General features: G+C 39.6%; 1 protein-coding gene across 1 annotated transcript in view; it reads left to right on the top strand.

Moving 5' to 3' along the window:
- Positions 1-14,632, top strand: part of RPS6KA2 (ribosomal protein S6 kinase A2) — a 177,513-nt gene that overhangs the window by 105,174 nt on the left and 57,707 nt on the right. Inside the window, exons 6-8 of the mRNA XM_075088078.1 lie at positions 1,072-1,178; positions 8,481-8,518; positions 9,240-9,382. Coding sequence (XP_074944179.1) covers positions 1,072-1,178; positions 8,481-8,518; positions 9,240-9,382 — 288 coding nt within the window. The remainder of the gene's footprint in view (positions 1-1,071; positions 1,179-8,480; positions 8,519-9,239; positions 9,383-14,632) is intronic.

Raw genomic sequence — 14,632 nt, 5'->3', positions numbered from 1 at the left:
TCTCTGAATCCTCTATTTTAGCTCTCAGCCTTCTGCAGCTTCTAAGAGCACTCAAGTATTGTGGCTGCCCCTCTCCAAGAGCAGAGACTTAATTTTAAAAATAAGATCAGCAACTTCTACTGTAGATATTTACATTTACATATGACGTAAATTTTTATTGAGCTGACTCATTTTACTTTTGTCGTACATAGTATTCACAATTGTGTATGCAATATATCAGCTTCTCTGCATTATTATTGCTGTACATAATGAAATTTAATTAAAGAGAAGTTAATATCATCTGGGATATAAAAAAAGCTGAACCAAAGGGGGTTCTTGCCATCTTAGCTCAATTCTTCTGAGCTTAATGTTTTTTTCAATGATAGGAGTTTCTTCCCACCTAAAACAGAGCTTACAGTGTAAGTAGTAGCGGTATCAACTATAGAAAGGAAACAACTGCCCTCAGTTTAGACCTCATCAGGCCCTGAATGTTAGACAGCACAGCATTGCTTAGGGCATCTGCACTGAGATTCCTTGGACCCTCAATGCATAGGGGTTTAAATCTATCTCTGAGTCTCTTAATGCTGTATATTCTACTCATGTTTGGGAACTAAATGTGTTTTTGTTTCTAAAATAAGAAACATTTCACTTCCCCAGAGACATTATCCCACATTATTTTGTGGGAATTCGGTAACCAAATGCCAAGATTTTAGCAAATTAAGAGATATGAAAGTAATAAGGGCTGCACTGAACACATTGAATTTTGCCATTCATTTCCAAAGGCTTAGGAGTTAGAACCTTATTCATATTATTGCAACATGACGGCATCTAAACAGATCAAACAGACAAATGAGAGCAGCATGTTTTATGAAACAGAAGTACTCAAGAGATCAAGTTTTGTTTTAGGAGGAGTATCTTGGTAAGAATTGTTAATGTGAGCTCAGGCAAATTGTGGAAAATTGAACCTGATATGATGGTTCTTCCAGCATTCCCGAGTTAGGCAGTTCTTTCCCCATGTCTGTTTAACGCAAGCCAGCCCACCATTGTCCAGTAAATAGACGTGTTCTTTGTTCTTCTCTTCCTTCTCTCTAGGTGATGTTTACAGAAGAAGATGTCAAGTTCTATTTAGCTGAGCTGGCCTTGGCGTTAGACCATCTCCATGGTCTTGGAATTATTTACAGGGATCTAAAACCAGAAAAGTAAGTTAATGAGAAAGAACAAACCAAAACATAAATATGTGAGCTGTTAGGTTGTTTCTGCTCCTTGTCATGCTAGTAAGCGAAAAGGTGTCCTTCCTTCTTGTATGTGAGACGCCATACATGAGACCCTCACCAACAGGAGTAGGATCTTCCTATTATATCATTTTAGCATGAGGCCAAATACTTCAACTCTGTTCTCGTATGATGCGGCCTCTGTGTGCCTGGCCTTCAGTTCAGTGAATGATCTCAGCACTGGATTCAGATCTCTGGGCCTTTGACTTCAGTAGCACTGTTGTCCATTTGCAGCATTTAGTCTGGCCTTCCCCTTGGTGTGGTAGAAACTGCTCAAAGCAACTCCACTTCCAGCTCATAATAAATATGTTGTTCCACCGTTCAGTTTTATTGCAGACATTTTTTTAAGTAAATGAGCATCTCTGAAAACCAGTGTGCATATTAGCTCATGAGAGACATGGTAATCAGAATTTTAAAAACACTTTCGTTAATGATCCAAAATATTTTCCCAAGAATTATTCCTGCTTATATTTGCAGCTATTTTCTATTCCTAATGTGGCACTGTGGAGGTTCTTCCTTTCTCTTTCTTCTTCGTGGCACGTTAATAGACTAAATTACAACCTCAGTGCTGACACTGGGAGTGATGTGATATTGTTTTTATTCCGTGCCACTTGCCTGGTGCTTTGCCTGCATCTTCTGTGCTGGCTCCAGTAAAGCAGGCTTCAACATTTCAAAATTACAAGCCTTTTTAATGTAATGGTCACCAACATTTAAAAAATATGACAACTGAGAGCAATCTATTTGGCTGTTGTTTACAGTCCCAAAGTATAACAGCAGAGCAGCCTTTTTCTTCTGTGACATGAAGTTCAAAAATATGCAGCTCTTTCTTTAAAATTGAGTGCTATTGCTTTCACACTTGTGGACAAAGTAAGAGACCAAGAGTAATGGAAGGTGAATTTTGTAGGTGAGAAGTTGAAGGGGAGGAGAGTATTTATCTACCACAAAGTACTATGTGACTCAAACGTTAAATTCAATTTTATGTTTTGGTTACAACAGTAACAGCAGTAGGACAGCTTCATACGGATGTACGTAACCAGAGCTCTCAGTCCTGTGGGCTAGAGACCCTTTCACAGATGACCAGAATTTCCAGTCTTGCCCATTTACGCAACCAAAATTGAAAACCAGAGTCTTTGGCAAATACAGGAAGTCACCCTCCAAATTAAACCACTGGAGGGATAAAGGTAGCAGTTTGTTACACAGTGTGAAATGCAGGTAGGCAGCGGTCACACCATAGCTGCCGCTGCCATGTGGTCTTACATCGTCTGCCAACAGCTCTTTGGTTTCAACTTTGTTCTGAATTGCTATTTTATTCATTTAGCATCAACAAATATGTACATAATAGAATAAATCCAATTACAAGTTCTTAGTTTTAAACTTAGTTTCTAGTGTGTGTTAGTATGAATCACGCACTACTTTTCTTTCTGGCGTTAGATGAAGCTGTTTTGCAAGCCAACACATGATATATGAAGCTGCTGTTAGAAGGTATCCAGATATGAGCCCATATATTCAAATACAAGTCACGGTGCTGTTACATTTATAGGCACATGCCGTAATTTTTTGCTTTAGGAGAAGTTAGAAACCGAGAGGAAAGTTAAGTGCATGTCAAAACTATTCACTGTATTTGAGATACTGAGAACCTGGTTTTTCAGAATTCTCAGCATTGTGTGTCACTCTACATTTCAAAGCACATCTCTCTCACTGACTCCAGCTGCAAATGAGAGCACTTAAAATTTCTGCAGACCAAACTGCAGTGTCTCAAATCAACAATCAGTGAATTGAGAAATCAGAGCTCACCTTAGAAAGGAAGGTGTCACTAATTTGCCATTGTCACATAGAAACATGTCGAAGAGGCAAAGATGGAACCCAGTTCTCTGTGCGTTTCTGTCTGAGCTAAGACCAGCCAGCCATCCCCTTCACTGTGCCACTCTGCTAAAATCCCTGAGCATATTATCTGTTCTGCCAACCGAGGCAAGAGCTCTCTGGAAGGAAACAAAAATCATCATCATGTAATTAAAGACCTTTATACAGTGAGATCACTCTGTAAAGTTAAGGTGGCAGCCCTCTCTCCGGTATTTCCTAACTTTTGAATGTATGGTTTATGGTCTTTGGTCTTTGATGTATAGTTACACAGATACCAGTGCTACAGTTGAATCTGGATACAACTGGTGTAGTACAAAATTACTTTACATGAGTATAACTATTGTTGTACAGGAAAGGGAATGGCCCAGACTGGTATAACTGAAGTTCATACGTGGGGATAAATCAAAGTGTATGTTTGATTGAAAACCATGTCCTTTAAAAGCAACTTTGTAAGTGCAAAGCCTTTGTGTAGCCATGCCTGAGACAGCAGAGCATGATAGACTATGATTTCACTGGAACTTTAGGTTTAGAGTGAGAAAATAGGTATATCGGGAAAAAAAAATCATTCTGAAGGGAAAAAAGTGCTATCATTTTTAAGTTACATCTGGGAAGGATAGCTCTCTAAATAAGACAATGAAAGAAATCTAGGACCATCCCAGGATGTTCTCATCCTCCCCTTGCCTCTGAGAAGGGTCAAATATATCAAGGTCATTACAGGTGTGTTGTTGACCTATTCTTAAAATAGCTGGTGGAGACTCAATGGTCTCCATAGGAGGCCTTTTGGAAATGCTCCACCAGCTGTACATCTAGAGAGTTGCTCCTAGTAGCTAATTTGAAATTTCTTTGCTGCAGTTGCAGGCCATTGCTCCTTGGCCTGGCCTCCTAGACTCCACAGCCAGCTCGTTCTGCTCTCAGCATCAGGCTCAGGGGACTGCAAGCACGTCCGTGTCCTCGGACCACTCTTCTGTATCCTAAACAGTCCAGCTACCAAACTCTTCACCAGTCAGTCTTTCTGGGTGTTCAGTCATTCTCGTTCCCCCTTTTGGTTTCTCTTGATCTGTATCTCCTCTGAAGTGCAATGTGCAGAATTACAACCACATCTTCAGGAGAAGCGTTACCAGTCTGATTGGAGCACAAAGTTTACACTATCAGATTTGCAGAACTGGAGATAAGTGAATTAGTTTGTAATTTCCCAATTCTCTCTCTCCCCCTTTGTTAAAAGATAGGCACTATATTTGACCTTCTTTCACTGTTCAGTGCTTTTGCTGTCCTCCAGAAGCTCACAGAATTAAGTGCTGATAGATCTGAGATTGTTTCAGTCAGCTCCGTAAGTATCCTTCCTTTTGGAAGCTCATTGGAATTGTTTATGTCAAAGATGACTAGTTAGGAAATAGCACTGTTCAGACCACTTGAAAGGACCCTCAGTACATTAAAATTTAAGGTTCAGCATTTTTTTAAGATTCCCTCAGCAAAAATCCGTATTAACAATTCAAAGCTATGAATTAATTTGAAGTGCAAGCAGAATATATACTCTGGGAGTCATTGTAAAGTTAGCTGTACTTACTTCAAAAAGGCAGGCAACTGAGTTTTCTGGTTAAAGTCTTGCTTAGAACAAGCAGATGCTGCTTCCCTTAAATTGTTGCAGCCAAATTCTTCTTGACCTGTCTTGGTGGTTTCAGTGGCATCCCTTGCAGAACAAGGTACTGTTCAGTCACACTGAAACCAGTGGAGTTACTTGCATGGTGAGGCATGTTTCTGTTTAAGAACTGCAGGATCAAGCTATTAAAAATGGCTATACTGACGTAGAAAAATGACAACTTATTATATAGTAGTATATGATGCATATGTTATTTCTTATGCTGTGGTTTAAGGGTACGAGTGGCTTAGAAGTAACTCTACTTTCTGAGAATGCACAGACTTTTTTTTCCCCCCTTTTCTATCTCCAGGTACCCATATGCACCTTGATACAGTTCTGTCATAGGGGCTTTGATTAACCAGGAGTGTTTACATTGTAATGCCCTCAGCTGTCTGTACAAGGGACAGCTCATATAAATGCTCATATAACAACTCCAGAATTGTTGAACTATATTAAAAAAAAAAAAAGAAACCACCACTGCTTAATGCAGCATGTTGTAAACCATGGCAATTCATTCATGAGCATAGCTGATCACGAGGATCAGTAAAGGACACATATTTTGGTGGAAAATCACCATCATCTTCCATCGAAATAAGCAGTCAATGAAGCTACAGCAGAGGTGAGTTTGGCGTAAGACTGTTCAGCATGGTGAGATAGTATGGGGTCATGCAAACACTGAAATGTCACAAAAGGGGCACAGTTTGTGAGAATCTTCATCTCTTTGGGAGCTATTTGAATACTTTGCTTTATCTGGTACTTTCACACCTAAGCCTGCAATCAAATTAAACCCTATGAAGCATCAGGTTTTCTTTCCAACCTGGAATTTTGGCTACAATCTCTGAAAAACATAAAGCGTGGGTTGAATTTTCTGCACAACTGAGCTGACTTGGAAAGAAACTTAAATCATTAAAAAAAAAAACCAAAAACCAACCACCCCAGAGTTCTAGCTTTAATAGATTTGGCAGAACTTCACAATGATTTGGGTATGTTGGAGTTCAAAGTGAAGCCTGAAAGACATGACTCAAAACTAAAAATAATGAGAGAGAGAAATGGGAGAGAATTGCTGTGGCCTTGATTTAAGAATCACTATAAAATAATGTCAACAACTAATAACACAGGCTTTTTATCCCTGTACTAAAGTTGCAGCAAAAAAAACGCTAAGAAGTTTGGAGTCCTAGCTGTACTATGAGCTTCTCCTGTAACTTGGAGTATGTCGTTCCCCTGCTACTAGCTTAGCTTCCCAGCCTCTGACGTGGAGATTTTCAGCCTTTTTTTTCTCAGGGCATACTTTTAAAGTGAGGTCAATAAAAGCAGTTTGAATGTTTGTGGGATGATCCTGAGGCTAAAATGTTGTTATTGTTTTGAAATAAAGAATAGGTTGACAATGATAGTATCCTGTAAACATACTCAAACCTTAAACTGAACGAATAAAGTGGAAAAATCTCATAGTGAAAGGTTATCACTCAATGGGATTATAGCCTAGTTTAACATTTGAAAGTAGTCTACTTCTTGTGTTTTTTATAATTTCAAAACATTGATTTAAACAAAAGATTCTTCTCAAGCCTGAATCACATTAATAACTTCTGGTTCTTTTTTCCCCTTCCACAAAATAATACTAGCTTATTTCAGATTAGCTGATCCTGCAAACCATAGCTAAAGTAATTATGAACAGTGTGGGGTAAAAAGGAACTGTAAAGCAATAAAGATAAAAAGAAAAGACAGGAAGTATGATCAGATAGTAAGTTTTCTTCCACAAAGGACAATTATTTGTCTGTTGTTATTCGGATGTTTAAAAGCAGGTACATTTTTTTTTGCTTCTTAATGTCGCTCTAAGCTAATTCAGTGCAACAGTTATCTTTTTTCTCATTGTTAGCATACTATTTTCTTTTTACATCAAATGTAATTTTCCGTTCATAACTGTGGTGTTATATGTGTTGGTGGATGTCAAATGTGGAAACACCCAGATTTCCAAAGGGTGCTGCCAGGGCCGCAGGGGAAGCTGTGGGCAGCTGAGGGCACTGTGTAAGGGTGTTTAGGGAACATAAGACAGAGGAGGGAACTGCAGATCATGTTTTAGGGGATATAGGATACACATCCATAGGAAACCAGGGTCCATTCATTTTGCTGCTAATGCAAACATTCAGTGTGAGAAAGTCTGCTGTATGCTTCTGGCTCACTTAGCCTAAGACAGTATTACCAGTCTGACAGCTGCATTGGTATTGCCTCCATCCCTTTACTGAGGGTAATGTATAAACCCTCTAATGGGGGCAAAGGTATGAAAAACATATATTGTATAAATAGAAAAGCAGCATGGATTTTCAGTAAGAAATCTATGAAACATAAAATAGATGTTTCTGGGGAAAATCACACAACCTTTGAATTCCATTGTTATTCACAGGGCCTTCCTGGGTGTGGGGCAAAATTCTGGGTGATTTGTGTCTGCCGTTTTTCCAGAGCCAGATCTTTGGAGTTGGTACCTCCATTCTCACTTCCACACTGGCAGGTGGTTTAGTCTGTTCTCTTCTGAAGCACAAGCCGCTCGTTTAGGATTGCAGTCACAAAAATACATTTAAACTTGCCTGTTATAGGCTAGTGCTTAAAAATTATGCCTCAAAAATCTGGGGAGAAAGAATAGAGGTAAAGATGCTTTTATCAAGAAGAAAAGGCTTTAATTATTGAACACGTAGCAGTGACTCAGCTGCTGGGCTTTGTTTGATTAATTAAAAAATAACAGTCTGTTCTAAACACACGAATGATAGAAGATCATCTCTTTTCAATTATGTTTCAGTACAGAGACAACCTTTCACAAAAGTATAGCCCAATGTGTTTGTTTCACTTCTGTCTTGTTTTCTTCCTGAATAATTGGATTAAAGTGATTCTCTAAGAGAAGGGGAGTATAAAATAGCTGACCCCTTGCCAGACCATTTTGAAAAGAGAAATATACTAAATCTAACTAGAACTGAAGAAACACCACCCTCATTACTGTGTTGGTATTTATAGGCGGAAAAGTTACCAAAAATCATTATTTTTCAGTTTCAGTGTTCCTTCTTGTTTCGATAAAGACTAGCAATGTTTTCTTGTGAACTACAGCCATTTTTCTCACAGAAATGTTGGAGTGCCTTTGTGAAAATAAAATATGTTGGCAGGTGGCAAACATGAGAACACTTGAACTTGGCTTCCAGGCTGAATTTTCATTTATGCTTCCGGACAGAATAAATTAGCAGGGGCTGAGATCCATGCAGTTAGGCCGTAACTAGTCATTATGCTCTACGATCACTTTTATTACTTCAGCATGAACATATCTACTTTTGGAGTTAATTTTAGGTACAGTGAGTCCAAGCCCTGATTATTTGTGTGATTGCCTTTATTATTATGAGAACAGCAGAAAACCTGTAGCTCCTTCTCCTGCTGGAACCAGATACTCTGCAGTTGTTGGCTTCGAACACCCTGTTCTTTCTGAGCTCAGTTTGCATACCCACCCTGAGCATGCTATGGAGTAAGAAAGAGGCTCCCTGTGCAACAGCCGCAGGCCATGTGTGCTTCAGACATGAGATAAGACTGACCTGTGAGGATCATTTCTTCCTTCTGGAGGCATATAATCCACTGGGGGTTTATTTACACATGTATTTGAGTCTTGCGTATCTCCTTACCTGTCTTAAACATGTTTTATTCATGTTTGTTAACTGTATTCTGTGTCTGCCTAATGAACGAATGATTGCTTTTTTGCTTTACAGCATTCTTCTTGATGAAGAGGGCCACATTAAGATAACAGGTATGTGAGGAATGAAAAGCTTAATGTCTACAAGCTGGGTTTTTTTCTGTAGTGTGTTCCAAGCATCTTGATCTTTGCATGGAAAAGAGTTTGCTTACAAAAAGTCAGTGTTGGGGTTCTCTTCTCTGGCAATTCACCAAGCCCCATGCTGCACAGCAGATGGAAAACATAGCATTTTCTTGGTAAAATTCTACTCCTGACTGATGTGAAACATGCAGGATTAGCTGCCTACCACCATGGATGGAAGTGTGCTTCCATTATGACTGCCCACTCCAGATTAAATTCTCTGAATTATCACTGTGCAGAGGACACCTGGAAGGACATCCCTTTTCTACCCTGGAGGTGCTGTCTGGCCATCCTTTTCACTGTTGTCCATCTGGGGTTATTATTCCTAATGCTTTAGTTATCTGAGCATGAATCCTTACCAGCATTGTCTTCACCAAACCTGAACTACATATTTCTGTCTATTTAAACTCTCCTGCTTTGGGCAGAACCTCATTCTGAACAGAGAAAATAATATGCCTGCTTTCAGGACGTTGTCAATACCAGTGCCAACCAGGAGCTCCTTGTAGGCTGGGCTTCAGCGCACATGTGCCTGTGGCCTTTCTGCATGCAGACAGAGGGTGCTTTACCAGCTGGTGGGTGTGTTTTATTTGAACAGTTTAAGTGACCAAAAATGTAAATAAGATCTGACAAGTCTTTTTTATTTCAACTTATTTAGATTTTGGTCTGAGTAAAGAAGCCATCGACCATGACAAAAGAGCATATTCATTCTGTGGGACAATAGAGTATATGGCCCCAGAGGTGGTCAACCGCCGGGGACACACGCAGAGTGCCGACTGGTGGTCTTTTGGCGTACTCATGGTAATGGAAAAGTTGTGTTTGTTTGTTGGACGGGTGGCTGTAGGAGTGATCAGACCCCTCAGAAAGAAAGTACCGCTTTTAGCAATTAGGGGTTGGTAGGAAAGTGGCATCAGCAATAGGGAACCAGATGCTTCTGGCAGTAGATGAGGTATCATTTTGCCCCAGATCCTCTCTCTTTCTTCACACAGTCCTCTGCTGTCTTGGTTGGTTACTGTGAGCCATGAATATTTCCATTCCACAGTAATAGGGCAGGGCAAGCTCAGAAGGGCTCAAGCATTTCAGAAGTAGCCTAGCTACTAATGTGGTTTCCATTAGGGAACAATTCCCCAGGCAGCAATTTTTAGAGGTTGGGGATATCCTCTTAAAGAAACTCAGAAGTTTACTCTTTCTTTCTGCAAAATATAGATTAAAAAGGACATATTTTAAAGGGACTCTGAATGTTTCACAGGACCTCAGTGATTCTTTTACCATTTATCTCTCTTCTTCACAACATCATTGGCTCTTGTTCCACTAATGAGAATCAGATAGTTTTTGGACTATCTGGCAATGGATTTCTAGTCAGTCCTATTAGCTGGTGGGAGACTGTCACTCAAGAACCCCTCTTTTCTTCCGGTGGGAAAAGAAAACAAATACATATGGGCACCATGTCATCCTCCTTTCTTCTTCTGTACTATTTTGCTGTGTCTTATTATGACTAGTTTTGGACATTTGCTTTGTCCCCAGTGCATGCTGAAACTAGTTTTAAACTGACATATGTGAAACAGTTTTAAAATTACTTCTCTTCACAGGGAGGAAATCACCAGAAACAGACACAAATCTATCAATTGGCACAGAGGATAGTTAGGAAATAATCTTTTTCTTACACTTCTTTGCATTGGATTAACTATCAAAGGGGAAATTTTGTTTGTAAGTGCTCAGCAGTGGTAATTTGTGACCAAAGAATATCTGGCCCAGAGGGCAAGAAGGCCCATTCCCCAACACTGTACAAAAGTAGCAATTTTTCCACACTGTTGCTTAACTTTTAAGAGTCCTGCAAGCTATTCTGAAAGTAGTTTAATGGAATAAATCTTAAAAACTGTGCTCATTCATTATTTTATACATGGAATTCAATGGAAAATTAGTTAAAATGCAACCTGAATTTACAAAAAATCAGTCATGTTAGATTAATCTGGTATTTTACTTGATGAGACAGACATATTTTTCCAAACAAAGTAAATGAAATGGATCTCATGTGCTTGCATTATAATAAAGTATTCGATACAGAGTTGCAGGGGAAATTCATTAATTGAAGATGCTTATTAGTCCAGTAATGGTCCAAAGATGGTACAGTACCTATACCATCTATGAATACATCCCAGGGAAAAACATCACAGAGAGAAAGGAGCTATTTAAGCTAAAGAGTAATGTTTCCCCAAGAGCAGATAGGAATAAAGTCACTGTGAAATATAGTTAGCGTGGAGAGTAGAAGAAAGCTCCCCACTGCTTACGAAGTCAGGCCCTGGAAAAAGCTTTCCAAGAAGAGCTATGAGAAAGATAATTCAGTGGAACTGCTCGGCTTATGAGAAGGACCCAATAACATCCTTCTGAGTGCTGCAGACGCTGGGATGCAGCGTCAGGAAAGTTTTTCAGAGAGGTATTGAACCTGCCACAGGCCAGCCATCTAAAATTAGGCCTTCAGGTGCTAACCTGCTCCCTCCCACACCCATCCAGCCTCTTCAGTCTGTGGTGCCATTGCTGCTGAGGAGGACGAAGGGACGATCAAGGAGAAGTTGTTTTGTGGTGCTGTGATTTTTTAAAAGCTGTATGAACACTGTAGGTTTTTTGAAGCAATTATTCCTAGAATAGTTTTATCAAGCACAGTGCTGTCCCTTGAGCATTTATTACTCTCACAGGGATATACTCAGATAACGAAGGCCATACTGCTCTCTGCTGAAGTGTGCAGGTTGCAGGTCTACCCAAGCGCTCAGTGCATGGCCACTGCGGGCAGTGCAACACAGCACAGCACCGCAGCTGTGGCTCACATTGCACCTCACCACAGTTATCATGGCTCCCCAGCAGGACCAAGCCGGAAGCACAAATTCATGTAGCAACTTGCTCTTCTGATACAGCTCCATTTCCTGTGGCACAGAAGCTATTTTGGTTACCTATATATTACACTACAGCCCACAATCCAAAGAGTGTGTTAAAGTGTGGTTTACCCTAAGTAGACAACTGGTGTCACCAAAGAAAGTAAGGATAGGAAGCAATGTGAAAACTAGTGAAAATTTGGTGTGGGGAGGGCCTACATCACTGATCTAGCTGGTTGACAGCAGTTAATTGAAGTAAATAATGTAATTCATTACCTGAATTTAAAAGGATTGGAACATCCTTATCTTTTATGGCCACAAATGCATTTGTGGATGCTCAGCACTTCTGAACCACATATGCTTATAAAGGAAAATCAATAGGTTATGTCTCATATAATAAATATATCCCAACCCTTTAATTTTTTTTTTATTATACGTTTAGTTTTGAAGGAGAGCTGTGCCTTCTCACTGTCTCTCCATTTAAAAAGACATTATGTTTGGTGCATAGATTGTTTTTCTCTCACCTGCTAATGAACTTTGCTCCTTCCCACCTGTTTTTTGCTAGGCTTTCTTTTTTTTTCCCCAAGGGATTCAATGGATTGAAATTATTAAAGATAAGAATCTGCATAAAAGCACATGAGTTAAAGAGAGTAAAATCATTTTAACTGTAAGCTAATTCTTTAAGCCTTTGAGTGCTACCAGACATCTTAGAGGAAAATAGCTTTAATTAGTTCAATCTTTTTTGCTTTTTAACAGTTAACTGGTTGGGGCAGAAAGAGAGTATTTCCATACACTAAAAGTGCAGCAGGATTTTCTGACAGTCTTTCGCTCTGATTATTTCTCCTTCTTTTCCTTTATCTGTCAATTGTATGTTCTGTTAGGGAAGCTGTTTTTCTGCCAGTCTGAAAAACCGAAAAGAATGAAATGGTATCCAAATGATTTATTAACCTTTCCATCTAAGTAATTTGGAGTATGATGTGAAATATAGAAAGAAAATATACCAGTTGGTGACATAGCCACAGACTGAAAGGAAGTGTATGCAACAGTGTAATTTTCATACCTAAAATTTTGATCAATAGAAAGAACATATGAGGCAGATAGTGATACAACGGCCTGTAACCTAGCCCAAAAGAGCAACCAAACACTTCCTTGTCTGTTTTATTCTTTGAAGAGGGATTAATGCTACAGTATGAAGAGTTGGGTTGTGCTAGCAGCTCCTTGCCAACCTGCATTGACCAGGGCACAGGCGAGAATCAAACTGAATGATCCTTGAAGGCAACGTTAAGTGTGGCGTGTTGTTATTATTAATATCAAAACAAACTTCTCTGAAAAAGACAAAATTCTGGTCTTGCCTGACTAATTAATTATTAATTGTGTCATTAATTATGTTATTAATTATTACTCAGTGGGAGTTTTGCTATTAACAATGGTAGAATTTCATTTACCACCAGCTAAGTCTTTGACAGAGGCCACAAGACCGAAACTGTTATCTGCTCTGTTCGTTTGCTGCTCAGTTTGTTTGAATTATTTTATGGTAGCTTAGTATTTGTCAACAGGTGTACCTTATATAAATCTTGAAATTTTCCCCTTCCAAGCATTCCAGAGGACAGTACCTGGCTCTCATTTATTGTGTGATGGCAACTGCTGGGACCCAATTAAAAGTTTGTGCTGGTGAATTTATATGGTTTACCATGACTGGACAGATTTTGTTTTCTGCCTTCCTGCATCTTACTCATTGCACTAGAGATTTTGGATAGGACATAGTCTACAAAAGCTTTGCATCAAGAGATCCGCATTAACAAGTGATTGACCCAAATTGTTAAAAAGTCTTGTATATGACTAATACTTTTTCAGCTGCACTACAAGAGCCTTGATGTCCACACTGCTATCTCCGAAGCCCAGATAAACTGGTCTGCACATGTTTCTTCGAAAAGCCTCTTGGAAGACCTCTCCAAGCAGTGGTTTTGTAGTTCATCGTACCAGCTGATTTACAAGGCCACACACCTCATGGAAACTCTATCTGTTTCAGTTCAGGAAAAAAACACTGTACACCTTTAAGAGTCCTGAGAGGAGAGAGGGGAATATAATTAGAGAAAGAAGGGGTGTGATGACTCACTAGGCTGTCCCAAATAAAAAGAAATGTGTTTATATTTGTCAGCAATGTAGTGAATGTGTAAATAGAGAAGTCTTCACAAGAAAAGAAAATAGCCTTTTGGTATCCAGACAAAGTAGTCAGCGCTATAGTAATTCTGTAGTAACTGGACAGTGGCATTGGAAAAATCAATATGAGACATCAAAGCAATATGATATTTTACAAAATCCCATCATAACACTTGGTTTATTCCCAGTGCAAGGGATGGTCTTCATGAACAGTATTTTGAATATTTATGCTAGCTGCTATGTGAAGGTATTCAAACACTTTGCAACACTAACTCATTATGCTTCACACCTGGCTAATAATGAAAAATACTTAATGCATTTTACAAATGGCAAAACTGAGTGGCTGACCAGCTCCCAGGAAAATGACTGAAAGTGTTGAGAGGGGATCCCGGCTGTCCTGACAAGAGTGTCTGTTCTCCCAGGCTGAGTGGTATCAACTTTCTTTGTAACCCTGACTTTTATCCTAGGCTCACAATACCTTAGCAGATTTGGGCTGAAGTAATTTGCACAGTCTGCTCTCCCTCCATCTGCTAGGAAGATTTACCTGGCAGTTACCCCAGGCTGTGGATTTTTTTCTCGTTCATTATCTTCCTCAATGACCTACCAGGGTCACTTCTTGAATCCGTTCCCTCAGGAAATGTGTCCCTCTTCCCCAAGGTCTTCCCACATATCTATCTTCTGGGGTCTCCCGTGCTGGTGTTTTGCCTGCTGAAAGTGGCGATTGCCCTGAAAACTAGAGAAAGGAAGCACTCTAGAGCACATCAAGACCTAAGAAGGGCTTGGATTAGGTGACTCTAGAGGCCCCTTCCCATTGACCTTTAATTCTGTGATTCTCTTAGTAGGCAGCTGAACAGGAACAGGGAGTATTTGCCTTTCTTGCTGAATATTGATACAGAAAGGAAGTCAAGTGGAGAGAGGTAGAGCCTTCGGAAGTACTGGGTAACAGAAAGTGGCCCTCCAGAATACCCAAGAAGAAAATCATTGGGAAGGCAAGAAGCAAACAGATGATTTATACAGATGGGGA

This window comes from Phalacrocorax aristotelis, chromosome 3, assembly GCF_949628215.1.
Source record: "Phalacrocorax aristotelis chromosome 3, bGulAri2.1, whole genome shotgun sequence".
Lineage (NCBI taxonomy): Eukaryota > Metazoa > Chordata > Aves > Suliformes > Phalacrocoracidae > Phalacrocorax > Phalacrocorax aristotelis.
Note: the sequence above shows the minus strand (reverse complement) of the source record. Positions and strands in the feature narration are given on the sequence as shown.